This window comes from Trifolium pratense, linkage group LG5 (genome assembly GCF_020283565.1).
Source record: "Trifolium pratense cultivar HEN17-A07 linkage group LG5, ARS_RC_1.1, whole genome shotgun sequence".
Lineage (NCBI taxonomy): Eukaryota > Viridiplantae > Streptophyta > Magnoliopsida > Fabales > Fabaceae > Trifolium > Trifolium pratense.
The window spans coordinates 54,705,540-54,717,972 of NC_060063.1; the positions used below are offsets into that span (position 1 = coordinate 54,705,540).

General features: G+C 32.8%; 2 protein-coding genes across 2 annotated transcripts; both read left to right on the forward strand.

Annotated features, from left to right (window-relative positions):
- Nucleotides 1-162: 162 nt before the first annotated feature.
- LOC123886911 (MLO-like protein 1) lies at nt 163-4,992 on the forward strand. Its single transcript, XM_045936182.1, has 13 exons — nt 163-349; nt 612-883; nt 1,087-1,203; nt 1,542-1,599; nt 2,115-2,191; nt 2,283-2,357; nt 2,440-2,528; nt 2,798-2,847; nt 3,204-3,244; nt 3,375-3,584; nt 3,857-3,924; nt 4,047-4,107; nt 4,693-4,992. Exons 1-13 carry the CDS (start codon nt 163-165, stop codon nt 4,990-4,992), a joined length of 1,605 nt encoding a protein of 534 aa, XP_045792138.1.
- Nucleotides 4,993-9,243: 4,251 nt separating this feature from the next.
- On the forward strand, nt 9,244-12,264 carry LOC123883251 (ubiquitin-like protein pmt3/smt3). The gene is made up of 5 exons (XM_045931995.1): nt 9,244-9,315; nt 9,408-9,560; nt 10,624-10,707; nt 11,622-11,771; nt 11,889-12,264. Exons 1-5 carry the CDS (start codon nt 9,274-9,276, stop codon nt 11,946-11,948), a joined length of 489 nt encoding a protein of 162 aa, XP_045787951.1. The 5' UTR covers nt 9,244-9,273; the 3' UTR covers nt 11,949-12,264.
- The last annotated feature ends 169 nt before the right edge of the window (nt 12,265-12,433 follow it).

The window sequence follows — 12,433 nt, forward strand, 5'->3', positions numbered from 1 at the left end:
ATCAGAAAATCCTACATGTATATAGTTTTGTTGTCATATGAAATTTTGTTGATAAATTTAAGGAAAAATAACAAGACGAGCAAAGAGAGATCTCACAAGAAATCATATGAAAAAAAGTGAATTCTATAAGAGAATTAATGGATCAACAAAAATAAGTGCAACATGAGTGCAGGAACATTCGAAGAAGGACCCGATTTGAAATTTACTCCGACATGGATTGTTGCGCTCGTTTGCACCGTCTTCATCTTCATTTCCTACGGCATTGTACGTTCTCTTCATTATTTTGGCAAGTTTCTTTTGAAGAAAGAGCAGAAACCACTCTATCAAGCCTTGCAAAAAATCAAACAAGGTTCTATATTTTATTTAGATTTAAATCATATACTGCGTTGTAAAGTTTTATCATATCGATTATAACTGTGATAACAATTGCTTCTAAAGTTACTGATATGATTGATTGTGATTTGTTGACAATGTAAATTATTTTACACTAATAGCGACAGTGTCTCACAATTAAACTCTTTTCATATAATGATCGATGAATAGAGATTATTGGTTTGAGATATGTTATCGTTTATGTTTTTTATTTATTTATTATTATTATTATTATGCAGAATTTATGCTGGTGGGTTTTATGTCATTGTTTTTAACTGTGACACAAAATGGGATCACAAAAATCTGTATTCCAAAAAGTTGGTTTCGTTATATGCTTCCTTGTAAACTTGAGGAAAAGGAAGAAGAACGATCGAAACCACCACCCACTTCACATTTTCAGACTTTTTTTTCTTCCGACGATGTTTTCGACAATGCTAGGCTCCTTCTCGATATTGACACCGATGGTCGTCTTCCATTCTTAGAAGAAATACCTGGATATTGTGCTGCCAAGGTATTGAAATTTGAAAAATATATAGTGCATGTTATCGCCTTTTATAATTAAATTACGGGCACAATTATATTCTATCACATATCTGGTTGCGATGCGGTTGCAGAAACTATTAATATTTCTTAACTTTCATTAATATCATGTTTATTTTCTTGATGTTATTTGAGTATTTTGATTAGATTATTGAATTATGTTCTTCTTTTCAGGGCAAGGTGCCTCTATTATCTGTGGAAGCACTGCATCACCTACATATTTTTATTTTTGTCCAAGCTGTTACTCATGTGGCCTTGTGTATTTTGACTGTTGGTTTTGTAGGAATAATTGTGAGTATCTATTCATATACTTTTTTATTAAAAAAATTTGCCTGTTAAAAATCTTCCGTATAGATAAACAACTTATTTGCAGCTTATAGTATAAGCACTTACCATGATACCTGTTTATGTATAGCATTAGATTAAATTAAAATTAAATTGTTTCTGTATATGTAATAAGCTGTTTTCATAAGTTATCTTAGAGAACTTGTTAAAATAAGCTGAAAAAAGCTTATGAAAAATGTCATAAGCTGATTTTATCTTGCCAAACAATCTCACAAAACATATGTAAGTAGATAAACTCAAATAAGTCAATTCAAAGAGGCCTTAAGTACTATTGTCGTTAATAGATTCGTCGCTGGGAACGCTGGGAAGATGCTATTACAAATGAAGACAATGAATCACGAGGTAAACAACATGATCCTGCTTAATTTTTATAGGCCAAACAATTTATTTTTCTAACAAATTTCTCGTTAAACTTAGGCTAAATTGTACTTTTGGCCTTCTAATTTTCACAAATTTGAGATTTTGTCCCTTTAACTTTCAAAATAACATTTTTGGCCCCCCTAAGTTTAGCCCCTTTGGCAAAAGGATGACCGTCCACTGATTTTGACCATGTCAACACACATGTAGCAAGTAACTCATATATCACATCAGCATATTTTGCCACGGGGACAATGACTCACGTGCCACATATGCTAATGTGACATGTGAGTCATTGTCCACATGGCGAGACATGTTGACGTGATATGTGAGTCACTTGTGACATGTGCGTTGACTTGGTCGGAAGTCCAAAATCGCAAGTTTGTGAAAGTTAGGAGTGAAAAAATGCAATTTAGTCTTGAACTTTTCATAATGTATCTTAATATCTTTCTGTCTTCATTAATCTTTATTATATGCATATTTTTCTAATGCTGCTCCAGCAAGGACATTGGCTAATGTTCATCATCATGAATTTATAAAAGATCGTGGAAAATATTCTTCTTTCATGGGATGGGTGGTATGTTATTTTTTCTATATTCATGAAAAAATACAAGATAAACTCATACTATATCATGCTAATGTTTCATTTTAGTTTTTTATTATTTCAGAAATCATTTTTCAAGCAATTTTATGGATCTGTGACAAAGTTGGATTATGTTGCATTAAGGCATGGTTTCATTATGGTAAGATTTCAGTGTGCTGATCTTGCCATTATCAATTAATGATTAATTCAACCATATTATTAATTTTGTTTCTCTGTTTTAGACTCATTGTAGGGGACATCCAAGGTTTAATTTTCACAAGTATGTGAACCGTGCACTTGAAGATGATTTCAAGAGAATTGTTGGCATTAAGTATGTGCTTCTATCAACTTCCTATAATTATTTATCACAATCTTTGTAAATACCGAAACAGACACATACATTGAATATAACATGAACACCGACACCGTGTCAACAACAATAATAATTTTAAAAAAAATAATATAATTCGATATAATTTATATGTGTCAGTGTAAGACATTTACACATATTTAATACTGAAACACTTCTAATCATATATAGTGTAAAGTTGTTGAATCTGTCTTGTCACTAATTTGATCATTTTATTTTTATGGTTGCAGTTGGTATCTTTGGTTCTTTGTGGTCTTGTTTTTGTTGCTTAATATCACTGGTATATGCTACAAGACTTTATGGTTGTGCTGCATGATATCCATATTTTCTACCTTAGGACTTATGCTTGTTATTATCACATACTCCCTCCGTGATAAACAAATTTCACCTTTATAAGTTCATTGTATAATTAATGTACTTGAACTTAGTCCAGATACATTACTTATGCTGTGAACCTAAAAAGATTAAATTTGTTTATAAAGTGTCACGAAGGAAGTATAACATTGTTTTAAAAATCGGACTGAACCACTCAATTCAACTGGTTGAACAATATTAGTATGATGTAGTTAGTGATTACAAACCTATATATGAACAAAAGAAGTAACAATTAAGTCACATTTCTGCTTAATTTTTCAGGTTGGCACACATATTTCTGGATTTCTTTCGTTCCTTTCCTTGTAAGTGTCTTCATAACTTTTATATAAATGTAAATTTTATCCATGCAAATTATGTTTTTTTTTTTTTCCAATTAATTGTTACCAAAACTTTATTATCTGATATTTTGTTTCTCTGATTTGCATTCTTAAGCTTCTATTTGCTGTTGGAACTAAGCTGGAACATGTAATAATTCAATTAGCAAATGAAGTATCTGATAAAAAATCAAACACACAATGTGGATTAATTGTTCAACCATCAGATGATCACTTCTGGTTTCATCGTCCTCGCATCGTCCTCTACTTGATTCACTTGATTCTTTTCCAAAATTCTTTTGAGATCGCATATTTTCTCTGGATACTGGTAATCATATTAATTAATCGAAACCGTTAATTAATCACACATCCACCAAACTTATGTTCCTGTCTCATTAGATATCAAAGACACAATAGTACGAGATATCAAAGGCACAGTATATCTAATGAGACATTAACATAAGTCTAGTGAATGAATCATGATTGTTTGATCAGAGCGTGATTAACGGCTTGGAATCTTAACCTCAATTTATGATATTCTTAGTTTTTTTTTTCTTCATTATTTTGATCATTATAACCTTACTAGCTTATGTATCTCAGTTTACATATGGCCCTGATGCATGTATAATGGGACAATTTGCTTACATTGTTCTAAGGCTCATTATTGGGTAACTACAATTCATACACTAAATTTTTATAGATTGTGACATTTTTCTATATGCATTATATGAATCTCAATTTTTGCTAACCTTTATTATTTTTTTCTTACAATTTTTTCTTAATATTGTAGGGCATTTATTCAGATACTATGTAGTTTTAGTATCCTGCCACTATATGCAATTGTTACTCAGGTGAGTTTGAGTTTTACAAACTAAAATAATGTTCTAAATTAGTATCATAAAACCAAATTAGTACTTAGTGAGAAAAAAATTTCTGAAATTTTAAAAACCATGAACAAAATAATTTTAAAATTATAAATCAGGAGAAACAACGGGTCAAACGTCTAGAACCACATACTTAAAAACCAACAATCTCTCCCAAGTGTGAGTTTCCACATCAGATATAGTTGATCATCAAATACATACACTTGTAGAGACAGAGAGAGACCACATCTCCACACAAAACCTTATGTATTAGGCTATGAGTCACATTTCTTATAAATTCAACATGTTACCCATTCATAGGCGATGTGGAACTTAACTACTCGCACTTAAAACTCAACATGTAGGAACAAAAATAAATAGATCATTGTTTTTACAAACTAAATGATTTTAATTTTAAGCAACTAAGTTTGGTCTAGTGGTGAGGGATTTAAGTAATATGTTAGAGGTCCTTAGTTCGATCCACAGCTCATTATAAAAAAAAATGATTTTAATTTTATGAAATTTAAATTGAGTCCTTTTGACATTAACATTAATATTTTTTACAAAATGTAGATGGGAACTCACTTTAAGAATGTGATATTTAATGAGCAAATACAAGAAAAACTTATTGGTTGGGCACAAAAGGCAAAAAGGAGAGCACATGAAAATCATGGGCAATCATCTGTGGAAGGAAGTCCTCATCATCATGGTGCAAGTGAATCGACTGGGGATGAAAGTCCTGAATGTACTAATAGTAGTTCAAGTGCAAGTGTTAGCATTGAGCTAGCGTCAGTGTCTAGAAGGGAACCTGCCCTAGAAGAAGAAGAAGAAGAAGAAGATGAAATTGTCCCTAGTAATGAAGAAATCGTATGAACATGTAACAAAAATGATTATAGATTATACTCTTAGTTTATTTTATCTTGGTGAGTTGTATATATCAAATGAGTTGTAACATATTACGTAAATACAACTTGGATGATATTAAAGATTGCGATGACAATTAATATGTTGAGTGTAGTGTAGATATTCAAACTTGCACTATTCATCTTGGAATCGGATTAGCTCAAATTTTACACCCTCACAAAATACAACAATAGAGATCAAGAGAGGCAATGAGAATTGTTAATGACTAAAAGCAAATAATTGAATTCTATCTTACCTGCCTTACAAGCTAACAACTGCTGGAGGAAGTATGGATACCCACCTCATATGCAACACCTGCAGCATAATGGAAATAATAATAATGGAGCTGTCAATAATTGTATTACTGGTACTGGTGATGATGATGAGTCCCATACTGTTACTTGTGAAGAGTAAAATGTTGACTCAGAAGTTGGGAAATTGTTGCTCACATCAGCTCAACAAAAAGCATTGCTCGCACTCCTCCAAGGCTCACAATCATTGCCCTCTCGTAGTATTAACCATGTAACCACAAATTCAGGTACACTTTGTACCATTCCTACTTCAAGTGACTCCAATGATTTTATTCTTGACACAGGAGCCACTGACCATATATGTTTTTCACTTCAATTTTTTCAATGCATCAGAAAAATTAACCCTATAAACTTGAAACTACCTAATGGAACCATAGTTACTACCTGTTATTCTGGCACAATTGTATGGTCAAAACCTATATCTCACTGATGCATTATACTTTCCTAATTTCTCTTTCAATTTAATTTATGTACCCAAACTTACTGCACAATTACAATGTAGTTTAGTCTTTGATGCTAATAAATGTATGATACAGGATCATTGCACACAGAGGATGATTGGTGTAGCTGAATTGAATCATGGACTATACATTCTCAAATCACCAGCTGTTAGTTTAGGGTCAATACCAAATAAAAATTGTATCAATTCCATTTCTAGTTTTAGCTTACATCAGTCTAGTGTTAATGCACATAAGCCAGTTTGATTGTACTATATGGCATAGAAGATTTGGCCATGCATCTGATGTAAAACTCCTTGAAATCAATAAAAAAAATTCTTCTGTTCAATTTGTTCCTTCTTCAAATCCTTGTGATACTTGTTTTTATGCTAAACAAAAAAGATTATCTTTTAATCTCAGCTCTCATGTGTCTAAGCATAATTTTGATCTCATCCATGTTGATATCTGGGGACCATTAGCTATTCCTTCAATGACAGGACATAAATATTTTTTAACCATTATGGATGATAGATCAAGATTTACTTGGTTATATTTCATCAAAGCAAAATCAAAAGCTTCTTTGCATATTCAAAACTTTTATTCTTTAGTTAAAACTCAATTTAATTGCAATATTAAGTCCATTAGATCTGACAATGGACCTGAATTTTTACTCAAAGATTTTTATGCTACTAATGGTATTATACACCAATGTTCATGTGTTGCCACACCTCAACAAAATGGCATTGTGGAGAGAAAGCACCAGCATATCTTAGGTATAGCTAGAGCTCTCTTATGCCAAGCCAATCTACCTAAATTTTTTTGGACTTATGCTCTTGGTCATGCAACACATATCATCAATAGATTACCATCTCCATTTTTAAAACAAAAAACTCCCTTTCAAATGCTTTATAATACTTTGCCTAACATTGAAGATCTAAAGTTTTTGGTTCTCTTGTTTTTGCTACTACTATTTCTTCTCACAGACAAAAACTTGATTCTAGGTCAAGAAAATGTATTTCACTTGGTTTTAAACCTGGAGTCAAGGGTCACATTCTATTTGATCTTAAGAATACAGAAATTTTCATCTCTAGAGATGTGTCATTTTTTAAAAATATTTTTCCTTACTCTGCTAAGTCATCTACTTCAGATATATCACCATCTTCTTCTACACATATTTACAATCAACATGCCTATGATGACTTATAAATTTTACATTTCCCTCCACACACACATCTCATCCACCTTGTACACCATCTCATTTACCTATTCAAAATTCATCTCCAAATTCACACACTTCACCTGTTGACACTAATACTCCTCTTGCAACTCATGTTTCTGACAGCTACATTGAGTCTGCATCTCCCTCACCAAACAATCCTAATGCCAATTCACCTAACTCACCTTCTCTATCTCCCATCATTCCACCTCCCATTCCTCTTAGAAGGTCAACTAGACCTTCTAATCCTCCTGGTTACTTACAAGACTTTAATTGCAACCTCATCTCCACCTCCAATAATGATTCAATTCAATCTACTTCCACATCATCTTCTGAATGTAAGTACCCTTTATTATCTTTTATTTCTTATAAAACTTATCTACATCACACAAACACTTTGCTTTTAATATCTCCACCCTCAATGAACCATCCTCATATGAGGAGGCAATGCATGATGAGCAATGGAAGAATGCTGTCAATGTTGAGTTGGCTGCTTTGTTGAAAAACAATACCTGGTCTATGACAACACTACCACCTAACAAGAAAGCAGTAGGGTGTAAATGGGTATTCAAACTCAAGCTACATGTTGATGGATCTATTGAAAGACATAAGGCACGATTAGTAGAAAAAGGTTTCACACAAACTGAAGGCATTGATTATATGGACACCTTCAGCCCTGTAGTTAAAATGACTACAGTCAGAACCTTTATGGCCATAGATGCTGCTCAAAATTGGCCTCTTTTCCAGCTTGATGTGAACACTGCCTTCCTTCATGGTGACTTAAATGAAGAGGTTTACATGCAACAACCACCTGGGCTGGTTCTTGATAAACCTGACTTAGTGTGCAAGTTACAAAGGTCACTTTATGGATTAAAACAAGCCAGCAGGAAATGGAATGCCAAATTAACTGAAACACTCGTTACCTCAGGATACAAGCAATCTAAGGCTGATTATTCACTCTTCACCAAACAATCAACAACTGGATTCACTGCTATTCTTGTTTATGTTGATGATTTGGTGCTGGGGGGCACTGACATCAATGAAATTAATCAGCTCAAAGCATACTTGATGCTAAATTCAGCATAAAAGATTTAGGATCTTTGAAATATTTTCTGGGATTTGAAGTGGCTAGATCACATAATGGCATTTCACTATGTCAAAGGAAGTATACCTTAGATTTATTGCAGGATACTGGCCTTCTTGCAACAAAAATCTTCTAGTACATAAATCTTCTGGTACACCTATTTCTGATCCAACAACATATAATAAAAGGTTAATTGGGAGATTACTGTACTTAACTCATTCTAGACCAGAAATTTCTTATGCTGTAAGCAAACTCCGTCAGTTCTTAGATTCACCAACTGATGCACACATGCTAGCTGGTCTTCACATCTTGAAGTTTCTCAAAAATAATCCTGGACAAGGCTTATTCTTTAGCTCATCATCATCACTCACATTGAAAGGGTTCTCTGACTCTGATTGGGGAGCTTGTCCAGATACCAGAAGATCTACCACAGGTTTCTGCTTTTTTCCTTATGTCATCTTTGATTAGGTATTTGTTGACTCCAAGAGTAAGTCTCCGCTTAATAACTCGATACCGGCATTATATTTCATCAAATTTGAAAAAAGTACTGTATGTGCTAAAAAACAAGAGATCGGACAAAATAACTTCAACCGTATTGTATTTGATTTCAAAATTGTTCTTGGAAATAGACAAAAACCTAAATTCTTGTCCCCAATAAACCACGAACAATTTTTTGTCCTCTAAACAAGTTGTCCCAAAATAACATTTTGTCCACTAAATATCATACAAAGACAAAATTTATTCAACACCTTAAACTTTGTTTGATGTCGTTCTCTCTTATAGTGTCCTCCACTGTTCCGTCAAATACTTATATTTTGCGGACAACCATCGAGCTATCTAACCCAACCAGATATTAGAATATCTTCTTCTTCTTTTTTTAACACGTGCAATTTATTTTAAAGGGTCTTGCTAACGAGTGCCCCCGGGGCACTCTTTAAGCATTCCATTTAAAGAAACTTTTTATTCAAAAAGTTAAACACTACAATTTCCAATGCGTTGACTTTACGCATTCCGATAAAAATTCTATAAAAAACTTACTATTTAAGGGCTTAAAGAGTGCCCCGGGGGCACTATTTAGCATTTGCCTATTTTAAATTATGATCCGTACCAAACATAACGTACATTGTGTGGGCCCTACAAATTCCAGTCCTATTTGACTTCTTACTTAGTTCCAAGTTCCATCATCGGAGACGCCGTGGATTGATGGAGCCAACCAATCACATAACGATAATCGTCAAAGACACGGTTCGTTAATTGTTTGTTTGTTTCTCTATGTTGTTCTAGACAAAGATATATTATTTGCTAATTTGATTTTTCAATGTTAATGCTGTATGTAGGATGGGATTAAAAAAAGGTATTTTAGTATTAGTAAAAATACTAAAATGAAGAAGCTTATGAATTCTTACTGTGCTCATTACTCTCATCATTTTGACTCAATCGCTTTTCTCTTTAATGCTCGTCGCATTTGGCCAGATCAGACTCCATATGAGGTAGGTACTACATTTCTTCCTTAATTCTTAGGGTTATGTTCATTTCATTCAAATAATGTTATTGTTAGGGTTAAGTATGTTTGTAATCCTATTTGAGCTTATCTACTAACATAAAGTTGTTTTTAGCTTATTTATGGTCCGTTTGGATTGACTTAGTTTTTAGGTTTTTGAAATATAACTTATGCAAATAAATAAGTTTTTGTGTCAGTTCTTAAATAACGAAAATTGTGTCTTCGTAAGTTGTTTTTTCATGAACTACCTTGACGAGCTTATGAATAATACATAAAAAGTTTATTTATTTGCCTAAGCTATTTTAACATAAGCACAAAAATAAGTCAATCCAAACACACCCTTTATTTACTTATAAAAACAGTTTACTACATGTTCATAAGTTGTTTTCAGCTTATTTATTTACATAAGTTCTCCATGGTAGTTTATGAAAATAGCTTATTGATTTTATCCTGTGCTATAGAAATAGCTTATTCGTAAGCGTTTATGCCATGAGCTGCAAAATAAGGTGGTTATTCAACTAGGGCTAACATCACTAAACTTTTAGTCTTTTTTTGAGGGTTTAGAAGGGAAGGAGAGGGATGATGTTGGAAGATAGATTTGGGTGGCTGATAATTTTTTAAAAATCTATTTTATGTTGTTATAATAATAATAAAAAATATATTAATCATAATCATTTCTTTATCGTTCTAGACAAAACACTCTTTCCAATAATTTCTTTAGCTATAAGTTTGGTTTGTATAAACAATGCTACTTTTAACCTTCAAAGGACTAAAAGTTTGGTTTGTACAAACTTCAACAACAATTTAGATGGTTAACATCTTAACGAAGTTCAAAAAAATGTGGTTAATTGCGTTCGGTGGATGATTAATTGTTATAATAAGGTGTCACAACTAATTAACCATGCTCTCTGAATGTAATTAACTGCGATTTCGTAGGTGTTCGAATATACATCACATCCATTAGCCATGATTTGTGTTCAGTCTAATGTTCAAATATACATCACATCCATTTGCATCAGCTAACAAAGTTTGAAAATTATATTTTGCTGCAGCTAGACATAGAAGATGGGGATGAAATAGACGCTGCCTTGTATGAACATTGGAGCGCATGCATCAATATCGATGTCAAAGGCCAGGTTCGTCTGTTCGTTCAATTTTTTGTGGTTTTCAGTCTAATGTTTGTTTTTTATTTTTTTATTTTGAGCTGGCTATGTTTTCTTATTAGTAACCTTTTAACAAATGCCAAGTATTCACCGATATTATCGATAACTGATCTCTTCGTAAAAGAATGTGGTGGAGACCATTAATAGGGTCTTTGGTTTATCCATGTTTTTTCATCTACAATGCTCAAATTTGAGTACTAACCTTAAGATATTTGAGTCCATATCTACTTGGAGCAAGTTAGGGTTGGTTGAGGACTGAGGAGGCTTTGTTTATGGTTTATTTTGAATCTGTATTCATGGGGTTGGATTTAAAACTCACAAGTTCCGTTGTCGAAAGTAGGTTTTTTGGAAGATGAGCTTTTGTTTGCCATTGAAAGAGGAAAACAGTGTTTATCTGACTTTGAATTTTCTATCCCTCCCAATTTTACTTTGTTACTAAGAGGCTATTGAAAGTGTTATTGATAGAATATTCATAAATTGAAGTTAAATAATTTGAATTCTTGACATTGTTATAGTTTAAGCAAAACTACATCATGGTCTTTTAACTTAATTTAAAGTTTTAAAAAGATCTCTTATCTTTGTTTTCGTGTCAAGTTTGTCCTTTAACTTTAAAAATGTTTACACGTTTGAACCAACTTTCATTCTTAATTCATCCACTTTATGTTACACTCTAAGTTGCTTAAGAATGAGTGTCTATTTGTGGTGCTGAGTTGTGAAACATTCTTTATAGTATATATCATTTGATGGTCAAGCACACAACTTTGTAACAAAATTGAATTAAGAATGAAAGTTGTCTCAACCGTGTAAAGATAAAAGATCAAGTTATTGTCATAGCTTTGGAAACCTGAACTTTCATCAACCAAATTTGGGAATTTCGGATATTGTAGGATGGGTACGAAGCTTCCTACAGCTTCCGAAGAAACTGTCCATTGAAAAAGCTTATGGATGAATATTGCAATCAATATGATCTAGATGTTAGTAGAGTTGGTTTTTTGTTTGACGGGCGTCTCGTCCAAGCTGAGCAGACTCCACACGAGGTTTTTGTTTCTCAACATATTTGTTCATTATTATGTAATTTAAATATTAGCTAGTATATTCTGTCTCATTGTCAGAATTCTTGGTTTTCTGATCCAAATTATATATATTTCATGCAGCTGGGAATTGAGGATGGTGATGAAATGCTTGTTATGCTTCATCTGAGAAGACATGTTTAGTGGAAAAATTATAATGAAAAGCTTGCCATGCTTCATTGTAGATGGAACTGGTTTAACTTTGGACTAGGCAAATTAATGCATAATATATGTACCTTCTATTTTCTAGTAATATTATGGTGCTGTTGCAGCTGCTGACTTTGCACTTCCTAATTATAACCTTAGTTTAATTTATGGATGGATTATCATAGTTATATATGCATCAGTTGCCTCCATGAGGATGTGATGTATAGAAGAATATATGAACTCTGAATGGGTATTGTTGGATATTGGACTTATGTCCTAAAAAGTTTATAAAAATGAATTTTACTAGTTGACATGTAATTTTAGTTTTGATGGTTCCCAAAAGTTGATGAAAATTTCACCCTTACGAAATTATAAAAATACTCTTGTTCGTTGCAGCAACTACAAGCGCCAGAAAACCACCCGAAAATCTCCAGATCCACGCCGGAACACTACACCTCTGTCAGAGCTTCAAGGAACCAACA

Coding starts and splice junctions, on each gene's coding strand:
- LOC123886911 (XM_045936182.1), top strand. CDS start 163: ATGAGTGCAGGAACATTCGAAGAAGGACCCGATTTGAAATTTACTCCG. Junction 884..1,086: donor CTGGATATTGTGCTGCCAAG/GTATTGAAATTT, acceptor TCTTCTTTTCAG/GGCAAGGTGCCTCTATTATC. Junction 1,600..2,114: donor TGAAGACAATGAATCACGAG/GTAAACAACATG, acceptor ATGCTGCTCCAG/CAAGGACATTGGCTAATGTT.
- LOC123883251 (XM_045931995.1), top strand. CDS start 9,274: ATGGAGCCAACCAATCACATAACGATAATCGTCAAAGACACG. Junction 9,561..10,623: donor CAGATCAGACTCCATATGAG/GTAGGTACTACA, acceptor ATTTTGCTGCAG/CTAGACATAGAAGATGGGGA. Junction 10,708..11,621: donor ATATCGATGTCAAAGGCCAG/GTTCGTCTGTTC, acceptor CGGATATTGTAG/GATGGGTACGAAGCTTCCTA.